Source organism: Amblyraja radiata, chromosome 2 (assembly GCF_010909765.2).
Source record: "Amblyraja radiata isolate CabotCenter1 chromosome 2, sAmbRad1.1.pri, whole genome shotgun sequence".
Classification (NCBI taxonomy): Eukaryota; Metazoa; Chordata; class Chondrichthyes; order Rajiformes; family Rajidae; genus Amblyraja; species Amblyraja radiata.
The window spans coordinates 145,990,443-146,004,304 of NC_045957.1; the positions used below are offsets into that span (position 1 = coordinate 145,990,443).

At 43.5% G+C, this 13,862-nt stretch overlaps 1 protein-coding gene across 1 annotated transcript in view; it reads left to right on the forward strand.

Annotated features, from left to right (window-relative positions):
- The window catches only part of LOC116985519 (collagen alpha-6(VI) chain-like), a 211,272-nt gene that overhangs the window by 68,863 nt on the left and 128,547 nt on the right, over positions 1-13,862 (forward strand). The window contains exons 2-4 of the mRNA XM_033040294.1: positions 1,232-1,332; positions 3,680-4,297; positions 12,556-13,143. Of these exons, the coding sequence (XP_032896185.1) occupies positions 1,232-1,332; positions 3,680-4,297; positions 12,556-13,143 (1,307 nt within the window). The remainder of the gene's footprint in view (positions 1-1,231; positions 1,333-3,679; positions 4,298-12,555; positions 13,144-13,862) is intronic.

The window sequence follows — 13,862 nt, forward strand, 5'->3', positions numbered from 1 at the left end:
GTGGCTGTGTGGAATGAGCTTCCAGTGAAGGTGGTGGAGGCAGGTTCGTTTTTATCATTTAAAAATAAATTGGATAGTTATATGGACGGGAAAGGAATGGAGGGGTATGGTCTGAGCGCAGGTATATGGGACTAGGGGAGAATACGTGTTCGGCACGGACTAGAAGGGTCGAGATGGCCTGTTTCCATGCTGTAATTGTTATATGGTTATATGGTTATATGGACAGTGCACAAGGCACTGTGGAGGGAGTGCCTGACTCCACTCTGCGAGAGCACCCCTCCTGGGGCCCCTCCTGGTGTGCACCTCGCTGGAGCTCCTGCTCCAAGAGCCGCTCCATGCGGCTCATGCGGCTGTCTCTCCCCCGCCTGGGTGGAGAGACGTCCCCGTCTGATAAGTCGGAGCCACCGGCCGGACGCCTCTTCCTAGCTGCTCAGGCGCTAGCGGGCTGGGCTCAGCGCGGTGTCGGGGTATAGCGGACCGCCCGGTAAGCGGTCCTACCGCCTTGTTGCTGCCCCTGCGAGATGGAACGCTCCTCCGTGGAGTCGAGCGGGGGCAGGTCTTTTCAGGCGGCTGTCTTTTCCCCCCCGGGCGGGTGGAAAGACGTCCTGTCCGATAAGTCGGAGCCACTGGCCGGACGCCTCCGTGGCGTTACTTCCAGCCCGCTGCTCAGGCGCTAGCGGGGCTGGGCTCGGCACGGTGTCGGGATAGCGGAGCACCGGGTAAGCGATCCTGCCGCCTTGATGCTGCCCCCCCCCCCCAGAAGGAACGCTCCTCCCTGGAGTCGAGCGGGGGACAGGTCTGTTCTGTTGCTGCCCCCCCCAGATGGACAATCCTCCGTGGAGTCGAGCAGGGGACAGGTTTGTTGTAGAGCCTTTCTTCTCTGCCGGACAGCAGAAGGCTCCCTGTGAAAGAAAAAGCCGACGTCAGCTTACCTCCATAGCGGGAGCGCCTGACTCCCACTGTGCTGCTGTTGCTCTGCTGGACGTAATGCCATGCATGCGTGCTGAACGGGTTCTTCACGGAATCACTCACGTGACTCCGAAGAACAATTAATAAATTTCAGGATGCATGATTGGAGTACAGAGTGACCAGGGCTATGGGAGGTGCATAGAATTACGGGGCAATCAATGGGTTAATTTGCAATGCCGAGAAAGAGCTTTGTTTCGCACCTAGGGAAAAGTACCACAATTGAGTGAAAGATTGTAATTCTGTATTTTTTTTTGTTCTGCAGGGAGATAATGAGAAGTTCAGTCAAAATGGCTCATTTGGAGGCTGCACTGATCGTCCTCCTCATCGCAATGAGTTTACCTTCTACTGACTCTCAAAAGACCGGTACCAGGCTCTTGTATTCTATAACTGAATTTGTTTATTTATGCAATATTATGAGATAATTACAACATATGAACTGAGGAAAAATTCCCTCAATTGAGCTAATTGTTCAAAGAGTGGAATTTGAATTAATATTGCTTAATTTTATGATTTTCCTTTTCTTGGGTCATTTTTAGATTAAAAGGATGTGGGAATGGGATCTGATAGCAGTCATTTGGATGAGCGGGCCATAAATGTCATATTCAGGTTTTTTGTGAACTGCCTCACCGCAGTTGACACCATTTCACGCCTCCGTGGCCGTGGGCTCCACCGCCCGCTCTGCCGCCCTGGACTCTGACTTGTGAGTCCCCGACCGGGCCCTGACCCAGCTTCTACGCAGTGATCCGGGAGGCATCGAGACCGCGGCGCCTCGATAAACGCCTCCAGCCGCGTTCCCAGTCCACAGCCACGGGACCTGTGAAAGCTGTCACACCTAAAAAATCACCGATCCACATTTAGTTTAAGTTGGTGTCAAGTTTGACACAGACATTGGGAGCCAAAGAGCCTTTTCCTGTGCTGTACTGCTCTGCGTTCCATACACACAATTGTATCCCAATCACATACAGACAGTAACAATTCAATTAAGGTAGACACAAAAAGCTGGAGTAACTCAGCAGGCTAGGAGAAAAGGAATGGGTAACATTTCAGTTTGAGTCCCTTCTTCAGGCTCTGAATGTTACCCAATCCTTTTCTCCAGAGATTATTACGTTCCATGTTCAAAATCTTTTAATAATATAATTAGATTTTTTGCATTGTATTTTCAAGTTATTTATGTATTTTTGCTAGCGGTTTATCGATGACAGTTTATATATTTACTAAAAGTCCATGCTGGTGCCTCACTTTGTGCTCGGGATGCATTCTCAGGTATGAGAGCATGTACAGAGAGCATTAGAAGGAACCCTTGTATCACTACCTAAAGAAATACACAATTGATGTCAGAAAATATGGTACAAAACTCTTCCCCCCCCCACTACTGTGTGTTGTCATGCCAGGGCTGTGGAGAACCTCTGAATGATGCTGCTTGGTGCTGTGTGAGGAACCTGATGTGAAGCCTAACCCTCACCACAATTGACTTGGCACAAACCCCTACTCTGTGGGACTGCTGTGCCAGGAACATGGATGCTGGGAATCTTGAGCAAACACAGCAATGAACCAATCATCCATGGTGGTGGCTATATAGAATGAGCTGTCGGAGGAAGTTGAAGCATGTACAAAAACATTCCAAAAGCATTTGGACATGTATGTGGATAGAACAGGTTTATAATCCTAAGGGCCAAATGTGGACAGTTGGGACTAACATAGATGGGGCATCTTGGTCGGCAAGTTGAGCCCAATGGCCTGTTTCCATACTGTGACACTTGATTAGTACAGGTGTCAGAGGTTATGGGGAGAAGTTAGGGAAATGGGGTCAGGAGAGAGAGATAGATCAGCCATGATTGAATGGTGGAGCAGACTTGATAGACAGACAATTGACAATAGGTGCAGGAGTAGGCCATTCGTCCCTTCGAGCCAGCACATGCAGCAGGAGGTAATGAGGGAGACTGAGCAGTCTGTTAACACATGGAGAGGATGCTACTGGTCTCCACCAAAATCAGTACTGGGCAGGATGCAGCCCCGAGGCCCCAAATCTCAGTGCTGAGTGAGTGTACCATCCACCTTGACCTGCCCAATACCAGCCCCCACAGGCAGCCTCTCTACATTGAGCTGTGAGGAGATTCATTGCTGCAATGAATCGGTGGGTGGGGGAGGGATGAGGGCAGGGGCTCACAACACTCAGGTTATCAACAGCAGCAAGGGCGGAAAATCCAGGTTTAACACAAAGCTCACAGCATTGCAGTGCACAGCCTCAACAGGTGTCTTTACCAAAGTACAGGAGGGTATGAATCTGTATGAAATTGGGGACCAAGCGCCCTGTAATGAGTTGGTACTCTCTCGTCAACACAAAGAAATGTACCAGGGCATGGCCTCTTGAGAATGTTATCAACACAATTAAAAATTCATAGCATGGAGAATTTGAGTCTGATGAGCTATTGGAGTTAATTTTTAATTCGTAATATTCCTGCAATTAGAGCTAAATTTCACTTGTAATAACCTCTCTCAGGTAATTCTGCCTTAATTTTGCTGGATTTTATTGCCATCTGAGGATGTTATGATGACCTGACTGGAGCTTAAATGGCTGTTTATACCGCAGAAGCTCTCTTGAGAAAATGCAAATTTAACCCGATTGTAAATCCACATTATTACTGAAATTGTGGGTGTCAACTAATGTGGGAAAAGTTATTATCACGGATTATTGCTTTTTCTGTTTTAGCCTGCACAGAGTCCTCCACGGCAGACATTGTTTTCCTAGTTGACGGATCCTGGAGTATAGGAACTCAAAACTTTGCAAAGATTCAAGAGTTTCTCTATACATTGGTGGATGGATTCGATGTTGGAGAAGACAAAGTCCGGATAGGCCTCATTCAGTACAGCGAAAATCCTCACACAGAGTTTTTCTTGAATACTTTTCGTGATAAAAATGAAATCCTACAGAAGATCCAGCAGCTGCCTTACAAGGGAGGAGGCACGAGAACTGGACTGGGCCTGAAGTTCATGCTGAACATGCTTTTTGTGGCATCAGCAGGAAGCAGGGCGTTGATGGGTGTGCCGCAGGTGGCCATTGTTATTACAGATGGCCAGTCCCAAGATAATGTGGAGCTGCCTGCAAAGGCACTGAAAGAGCAGGGCATCATTGTGTATGCTATTGGTATCCGGGAAGCCAAGGAGGAGGAGCTAAAGGAAATTGCCAGCCAGCCGGCTTCAGATTACGTGTACAATGTCGCCGACTTTAATGCCTTGAGTGAAATTTCACAGGCTGTCATCCGGGTTGTATGTACTAGGGTGGAAGAGGTATCCCGTGAAGTTTCTAAGGTCACAAAGTCATCCATAGGTATTGTATCCAGGAAGCCAAGAAGGTTGGAACTCAAAGATAGACCATTCTGTTTTAGTTCGGGCTTTTGAGTTTTTACCTTTTGTTTAAATGTGTGTTATCTGGAATATCCTAATATGTTCTGCCCCTCTTGTAGATATGTTTCCTTTATCACCTTTGCTCTTAGCTGTGCTATAATCCTGCCATCATCCCTGTTCCTCCCACATCTACATTCACACATTAATGGGTGCATGGTTCTTTCCCATTATCTCTTGAATGTGGTTGTGTTTCAAAGGTTGTTTAATTTCCTTGTCTTCCATCCTGGTGTAAAATTCATGGAAGAAAGACATTTAGACTCTCAAATCATTGAGACTGAATAACAGTCCATCTTCACATGTGGCCCATCTCTGTTCAATGGCCATTGCAATCAAGGCAGAAGATACAAAAGAGGAGGATTAACATTTTTCTGTTATATAGCAACTGACCCTGGCATCAGGAAGATGCAAGTCACGCCTGATCATTACTTGTTCTGCATGCAGAAACGGCAAGGTTTCTGTGTACTTAAAGTAGCTGCCAATGAATTACATCTTCCATTCTATTGTTACAGTTTTCAGGAGTAGTGTTCATTACAGTCATTCCAAGGTAGGGGGTGCAGGACATGGAACAGTAGTAAGTGACTTCTTGTCACTTTGACAAACCTCCTCTAATAAATGTCGAATAAAGCATGACAATAGACAATAGGTGCAGGAGTAGGCCATTCGGCCCTTCGAGCCAGCACTGCCATTCACTGTGATCATGGCTGATCATCCACAATCAGTAGCCTGTTCCTGCCTTCTTCCATTATTCGTTGACTCCGCTTTCTTTAAGAGCTCTATCCAACTCTCTTGAAAGCATCCAGAGAATTGACCTACACTGCCCCGAGGCAGAGAATTCCACAGATTCACAAACCTGATGAAAAGGTTTTTCCTCATCTCCATTCTAAATGGCTTACCCCTTATTCTTAAACGCTGGCTCCTGGTTCTGGACCTCCCCAACATCGGGAACATGCTTCCTGCCTCTAGCATGTCCAAACCATTAATAATCTTACATGTTTCAATAAGATCCCGTCTCATCCTTCTAAATTCCAGAGTATACAAGCCCAGCCACTCCATTCTATCCACATATGACAGTCCCGCCATCTCGGGAATTAAACTTGTGACATGCTGAGAGGTTATAAAAATCTTCCCACCTGAATAGATGACAGACATTAACATCCCAGGTTAAATAACAGGGAATGTGCCACGGATTAAATCCAAAACCATGTGTTTAGAAGTTGGCCCAAGAGCAGTACTCACATTAATTGAACCTTGGTGTCCCATCCTTGGTGTCCATTCATTTGGTGAAATCCTGAGCAGGATGGGGGTGAATGATAATGGTTGTATAATGCAGACCAGGGAGTATTCCTAAGGCTTTTGAAACACAATGATAATGAAAGTCAAGAGGAAGAACTGCTTTGATATTGAATATCAGCCACATGATCTCAAATAGATGTTATGCTGCTCATCTGCACACTAGGAGCACCATATCATATTTAAGAAGCCTCAGAAATTCCAACTGATGTTTTCAACCATTTGGATGCAGGGCATTGGGTCCCAGATTTACTCTTCATCAGTTTCTTTTGTGCCCTTATGTGGGATCAACAAAGTCCAGTTCTACTACAGCACAATTGCTGCCACCTTAGAGAGAAATTGTGTGTTGAGCAAAGTTCTGGAGTAATTCAGTGGATCAGGCAGCATAAGTGGAGAGAATTGAGAGGGAACGCTTCAGGTCGATCCAAAACTTCCCCTAAAGCCCTTGTCCCACTTTCACAACCTAATTCACGACCTCTGCTGAGTTTGCCCTTGACTCAAACTCGTAGCATGGTCGCCACGAGGTCGTAGGAGGTTGTAGGTAGGCATCAACTAGGTCGCGCTGTTCTTTCAAGTCAAATAAAAAATGTCCACGAGTAAAAAAAAAGGTCGGCATGGAAAAAATCGAAATCTTTGTACTCGTAGGTAGGTCGTAGGTAGGTCGCAGATATTCGTAGGTAGTTGTAGGTAGTTGTAGGTGGTCGGAGGCAGAAGAAGGGTTAAAAAAGGTCAGTAGAAAAAAAAGGTAATTTAAACAGCAGAATGTCACCTCTCTCACTCCAAGGCATGTTAGAAACATAGAAACATAGAAATTAGGTGCAGCAATAGGCCATTCAGCCCTTCGAGCCTGCACCGCCATTCAATATGATCATGGCTGATCATCTAACTCAGTATCCTGTATCTGCCTTCTCTCCATACCCCCTGATCCCTTTAGCCACAAGGGCCACATGTAACTCCCTCTTAAATATAGGCAATGAACTGGCCTCAACTACCTTCTGTGGCAGAGAATTCCAGAGATTCACCACTGTCTGTGTGAAAAAGGTTTTTCTCATCTCGGTCCTAAAAGATTTCCCCCTTATCCTTAAACTGTGACCCCTTGTTCTGGACTTCCCCAACATCGGGAACTTCCTGCATCTAGCCTGTCCAACCCCTTAAGAATTTTGTACGTTTCTATAAGATCCCCCCTCATTCATCTAAATTCCAACAAGTACAAGCCGAGTCTATCCAGTCTTTCTTCATATGAAAGTCCTGACACCCCAGGAATCAGTCTGATGAACCTTCTCTGTACTCCCTCTATGGCAAGAATGTCTTTCCTCAGATTAGGAGACCAAAACTGTACGCAATACTCCTGGTGTGGTCTCACCAAGACCCTGTACAACTGCAGTAGAACCTCCCTGCTCCTATACTCAAATCCTTTTGCTATGTATGCTAACATACCATTCGCTTTCTTCACTGACTGCTGCACCTGTATGCCTACTTTCAATGACTGGTGAACCATGTCACCCAGGTCTCGTTGCATCTCCCTTTTCCTAATCGGCCACCATTCAGATAATAGTCTACTTTCCTGTTTTTGCCACCAAAGTGGATAACCTCACATTTATCCACATTATACTGCATCTGCCATGCATTTGCCCACTCACCCAGCCTATCCAAGTCACCTTGCAGACTCCTAGCATCCTCCTCACAGCTAACACTGCCCCCCCCCAGCTTTGTGTCATGTGCAAACTTGGAGATATTGCATTCAATTCCCTCGTCCAAATCATTAATATATATTGTAAATAGCTGGGGTCCCAGCACTGAGCCTTGCGGTACCCCACTAGTCACTGCCAGCCATTCTGAAAAGGATCAGTTTATTCCTACTCTTTGCTTCCTGTCTGCCAGCCAGTTCTCTACCTGCATCAATACTGAACCCCCAATACCATGTGCTTTAAGTTTGTATACTAATCTCTTCTGTGGGACCGTGTCGAAAGCCTTCTGAAAGTCCAGATCTAACACATCCACTGGTTCTCCCTTATCCACTCTACTAGTTACATCCTCGAAAAATTCTATAAGATTTGTCAGACATGATTTCATCTGCTGGACTCTGAATTTCACCCAGTCCTCTTTTAACTAATCTTTTTTACTTCACATATCTATAAAAACTTTTGCAGTCAGTTTTTATGTTCCCTGCCAGTTTTCTTTCATAATCTTTTTACCCTTTCCTAATTAAGCCCTTTGTTCTCCCCTACTGGTCTCTGAATTTCTCCCAGTCCTCTGGTAGGCTGCTTTTTCTGGCTAATTTGTACGCTTCATCTTTTGCTTTGATACTATCCCTGATTTCCCTTGTTATCCATGGATGCACTACCTTCCCTGATTTATTCTTTTGCCAAACTGGGATGAACAATTGTTGTAGTTCATCCATGCAGTCTTTAAATACCTTCCTCCCAATGCACCATCAACCCTTTAAGAATTAATTGCCAGTCAATCTTGGCCAATTCATGTCTCATACCCTCAAAGTTACCTTTCTTTAAGTTCAGAACCATTGTTTCTGAATTAACAATGTCACTCTCCATCCTAATGAAGAACGCAACCATATTATGGTCACTCTTGCCCCAAGGGGTCATGCACAACAAGACTGCTAACTAACCCTTCCTCATTACTCAATACCCAGTCTAGAATAGCCTGCTCTCTCGTTGGTTCCTCTATATGTTGGTTTAGAAAACTATCCCGCATACATTCCAAGAAATCCTCTTCCTCAGCACCCCTGCCAATTTGATTCACCCAATCTATATGTAGATTGAAGTCACCCATTATAACGGTTTTACCTTTGTTGCATGCATTTCTAATTTCCTGTTTGATGCCATCCCCAACTCCACTACTACTGTTAGGTGGCCTGTACACAACTCCCACTACCGTTTTCTGCCCCTTAATGTTTCGCAGCTCTACCTATATTGATTCCACATCCTCCAAGTTAATGTCCTTTCTTTCTATTGCGTTAATCTCCTCTCTAACCAGCAATGCTGCCCCACCTCATTTTCCTTTCTGTCTATCCATCCTGAATATTGAATATCCCTGGATGTTCAGCTCCCAGCCTTGGTCACCCTGGAGCCATGGCTCCATGATCCCAACTATATCATAGTCATTAATAGCTATCTGCACATTCAACGCATCCACCTATGTTCATTCATAGCTGGAGAGTTTTTTGGAGAGGAGACTTGTGTTTTAGAGATGACACCAAAAAGGCAGCAGCGCAGGGGATTGCACAACCCTTAAAAAAAACAGCCATGCAGGTGTTTCCCACCCAGGAGGAGGAGTGGCAGGAGGTGATGCCACAGGAGGTGATAGTGCAGGGGGAGGTAGCCCTGCATGAGAGACCCCTGGAGGAGGAGACCAGGGTGGTTGTATATGTCCCCACCACCACCCCATCCTTCACTGCCTCATTTGAAGGCAGCAAAGCAGCCCTTTCTCCTGTGTCTGACACAGCATCAGAGGCAGATGTCCCATTAGTGGTGAGGGAGGGCTGGAGGAAGGTTGTGCCCTACACCTTCAGCAGGCAGCAGGAGGGGGACCTTGAGGAAGGGTTCCAGCAGAATGCCAGCCATCCTGAATGAAAAGGAAAATGAGGGATACATGGACAGGGACAAGAATGGCATGCTTGCCATCCACTGCCCCACATGTGTGCTTAAAGCTCCATCTTTTGTCAAAGCCCAGCGCCACTCTCTTCCAGTCATCTGGTGTACTGGGACAGTCCATCACATCATCTCCATTCACCCATTGAGACCTCTTCTTGTGCTTCCTCTTCACCCTTGACTTCCACTTCTGCCTTTAAAAAAAATATATATATTTTTTTTAATTTATTAGAAGTACAGTAAGTTACAGTAGTACAAGCTCTTATATCTTATTACATTTATTGTACCCCTTCATCTTTTAAGCTTTAAGGAAAGATAGACATAAAGAAAGTTATGAAAGAGAGATAGTCGTGTTAGTGTAAAAGAGTGATCAAAAAGAAAAACCCCTTAAACAAAGAATTAGAGAAGAAAGTTAAGAAATAGGCCATAGAAAAAAAGAAAAAGAAAAAGAAACACAAGCTCTATTATAAATACCGCGCAAAAAGGGATATACCAATTTCATATTTTTCAATCCCCCTTACCAGAACCTGATACCATTTCTTTTTTAAAGTATTGTTGCACCTTATACTTGTAGTAAGTCGACAAATGCAGACCACGTCTCTTGGAAATGGTCTGATTTACCTGCAAGGAGGAGTCTCATATTTTCCAGGTGTAATGTTTCAAACATGAAATTTATCTCTTTTATCTCAATTAAGAAATGTATCTGTTTTATCTCCAATAGTTAATAACCCGTCGTTTAAACCCTGTATTATAGACAAATCATTCACACAATGGGAAAGAATAGGAATTAAAATGCTCGGAGACTTGTATGAAACTGGAAAATTATTATCATTCCAACAATTACAATTAAAATATAATTTGAGAAATAATCACTATTTTAAATATTTTGAAATATGTGATTATCTGAAAAAATATACACAAGATTATTATAATATGTCACCAGACTTACTGGAAGAAGCAATGAAGACAAAGGCCGAATCAGCAAATTTAATCTCATACTTGTATAACATCATTCTAAATATAGAAATACCATCAACCGACGGTATTAGAAGAGACTGAGAACAAGAACTAGCTATAAAAATTTCAAATTGGTAGAGGTGGGATAAACATTTACTACATGTGCATAAAGGGTCGATTAACGTAAAACACCTTCTAATCCAATTTAAAATCTTACATAAATTATACTATTCAAAAAACAAAAATAAATAAACTTTTTCCTAACGTCTCACCTATTTGTGATAAATGCCGATCTCAAGAAGCTACAATAGCGCACTCATTTGTTTTTTGTATAAAAATTCAATAATTCCTTCTGCTTTTCTTAAAAGGCTGTTGAAGCAAAAGGGCAGCTGCAAACAGCAGTAAAACATACATGATCTAAGCCAGTCTTCAACATAGTCGAAGGATGTTGAAGGAGGTATTAAACAATAGACAATAGGTGCAGGAGTAGGCTATTTGGCCCTTCGAGCCAGCACCGCCATTCAATGTGATCATGGCTGATCATCCCCAATCAGTACCCCATTCCTGCCTTCTCCCCATATTCCCTGACTCTGCTATTTTTAAGAGCCCTCTCTAGCTTTCTCTTGAAAGCTTCCAGAGAACCAGCCTCCACCGCCCTCTGAGGCAGCGAATTCCACAGACTCACCACTCTCTGTGAGAAAAAGTGTTTTCTCGTCTCTGTTCTAAATGGCTTACTCCTTATTCCTAAACTGTGGCCCCTGGTTCTGGACTTCCCCAACATCGGGAACATGTTACCTACCTCTAGTGTGTCGAAGCCCTTAACAATCATATATGTTTCATTGAGATGCCCTCTCATCCTTCTAAACTCCAGAGTGTACAAGCCTCCTTCTAAACTCCAGAGCATACAGAGTATCTTCGTCATAGTCGTGTGACGTCTTCAACATAGTCGTGGGAGGTCTTCAACATAGTCGTAGGAGGTTGTAGACATAGTCGTGAAAGGTCTTAGGAGGCCGTAGTTTACCGCGACCTTGTTTTTTTAGGTTGTTTAAGGTCATCAGAGATCGTGATTTAGGTCATGCAGGTGGGACAGGGGCTTAACTATTACTTCCACAGACATTGGCTGACCAGCTGAGTTACTCCAGAACTTTGTATTTTGCTTGAAACAAAAATACCATATCAGTGATATATTTGAAAATTTCTCTTGCCCTAATAAGTTTTTGAGATTATTCCCTTGTTCCACAACTGGAAATAATTTCTTAAAACACATTGTATTAAATACTTCAATGAAGCAAAACATTTAAAATCTACTACTCCCTTATTCCTAACACTCAGGAAAACTAGAGCTCTATTTATTCATCGTGTACTAACAGGGATAGAATCATGGTTACTTTATTGGATGAGAGCCTAGCATTTGGGAGCAGAATGAGCCCTAATATTGCCACATGATTTAAAGAAACTGAAAATCAAAACGTCCACAGATGATGGATATCTGAAACAAAAACAGAAAGTGCAGGCTAGGGAAGGAGAGAGAGAGTCAGAGAGAGGGAGATAGAGTCAGAGAGAGGGAAAGATAATATTTAAGTTAATAACCCTTATCAGAACTGGAAAAGTGAGAGAATAATAGTTTTTTTTTCATTGTAGAGAGGGGGTTAAGAGCAGAATTAGGCCATTCGGCCCATCATGTCTATTCAACCATTCAATCATGGCTGATCTATCTTTCCCCCTCAACCCCATTCTCCTGCCTTCTCCCCAAAACCGACACCCTCATTAATCAATCTCCGCCTTCAAACTATCCATTGATGGACTCCACAGCCTTCTGTGGCAATTAATTCCACAGATTCACCACCCTCTCACTAAAGAAATTCCTCCTCAAATCCTTTCTAAATGAATGTCCTTTTATTATGAGGCTATGGCCTCTGGTCCAAGACTCTCCCACTAATGGATACATCCTCTCCACATCCACTCTATCCAGGCCTTTCACTACTTGGTAAGTTTCAATGAGATCTCCCCCTGATCCTTCTATACCCCAGCAAGTACAGGCCCACTGCCTTCAAACGTTCATCATATGTTAATTGATTGTTGGAAGTGGAAGCTGTCTAATATGAGGATGTGAGATTGATACGGTGAAGTAGGGTTCTTTTGGACTGTTACAAATTTAGGAACTATGTCTTTCAATAATCCAAACATTAACCTTACACCACTTTATTCTAAGGCAGTATGATTCATACAGTGGAGCAGAATGAATAAAGGCATGTTGGTAGATCTGTTGTCCAATTACATTTGGTAAAGACCAATTTAACAGAAAATGTCATTCATGTGTTCTCAGATTGCAGGGATGCCAAAGTCGCCGATATTGTCCTTCTGGTGGATGGTTCATCGAGCATAAACAGCAAGAATTTTGAAAAAGTGAAGGACTTTCTTTACACATTTGTTAATGGCCTGCACATTGCAAGAGACGGAGTGAGGATTGGGTTAGTTCAGTACAGCAGCGGCCCAAGAACCGAGTTTTTCCTGAATCATTATTCGTCAAAGGACAGCATATTGAACTATCTAGAGAATATGTCCCAGAAGAAGGGTGGAACAAATTTGACGAATGCTCTGGAATTCCTGCAGAGTCAACATTTTGTTCCGACAGCTGGGAGTAGAGCAGAAGAAGGTGTGAAACAAATTGCCATTGTGATTACCGACGGAGGATCTGTCAGCAAGGCAAGCGAGGTAGCTGCTCAGCTGAGAAGCAAAAGTGTTACAATTTATGTTGTCGGAGTTGAAGTCAAATCACCAAGGAAACTTTATGATGTATCCAGCAGACCACCTCAGAAATACGCCCACAAAGTTGAAAGCTTTAACACGCTATCAGAATTTTCAAAAACATTATTGGAGTCAGTGTGTGGGACAGTTGTAGACCATATCAAAGGTTGGTTCAACTGAAATGTCATAGTGTTATGCAAAACATGCCTTTGGTCCACTGCCTCTGTTCCAGCTATCAAGGACCTATCTATACAATCCCATTCCTCAACACTTGCCCTGTAGCCTTTGTTTCTTTTTTCATTTTTAGCTTAGCCCTTGTCATGATTTTCCGTAATGACCACACTGAACCCACTTCATCCACACTCACCCTTCCCAGTTTATTTTACATCTTCACACCTTTAACTTTGATAAACTGACCTATACTATTTAATTATTTTTACTTCTATATCCCCAAGCCCTCATGAAGCTCATCTCAATTATTAGACCCACATATCACACCCTGGACTCAATCTCGATCTATTATTGTCCTAGAATGATCTCTCTTTGGCCAAGTACTTTTCTCATAGTTCCCTCTTTAACAAAGCTACCATTATCTAATTCGGAGGCCCATCTAAAGTCTTCAATTCTCTCTGATTCCTGCCCCATCTCAAACAAACCTTTAATATTCTAATGTAATAGTCTTTATCTTTGGTACACATTTTCCCTTTTTTTTCTCATGTGATGCAACACTCCCCAAATGAACACTTTCAAATTGATCTATAATATGGAATCTGACAGAAATATTCCTTTGGGATTCCAGTATGCTCTCCTCCTTCTTGCTATTCTCATTCAACTTCTCATCTCCTCCACCTTTCCATCATCCAAACTCCTTCACTAACCAATCAC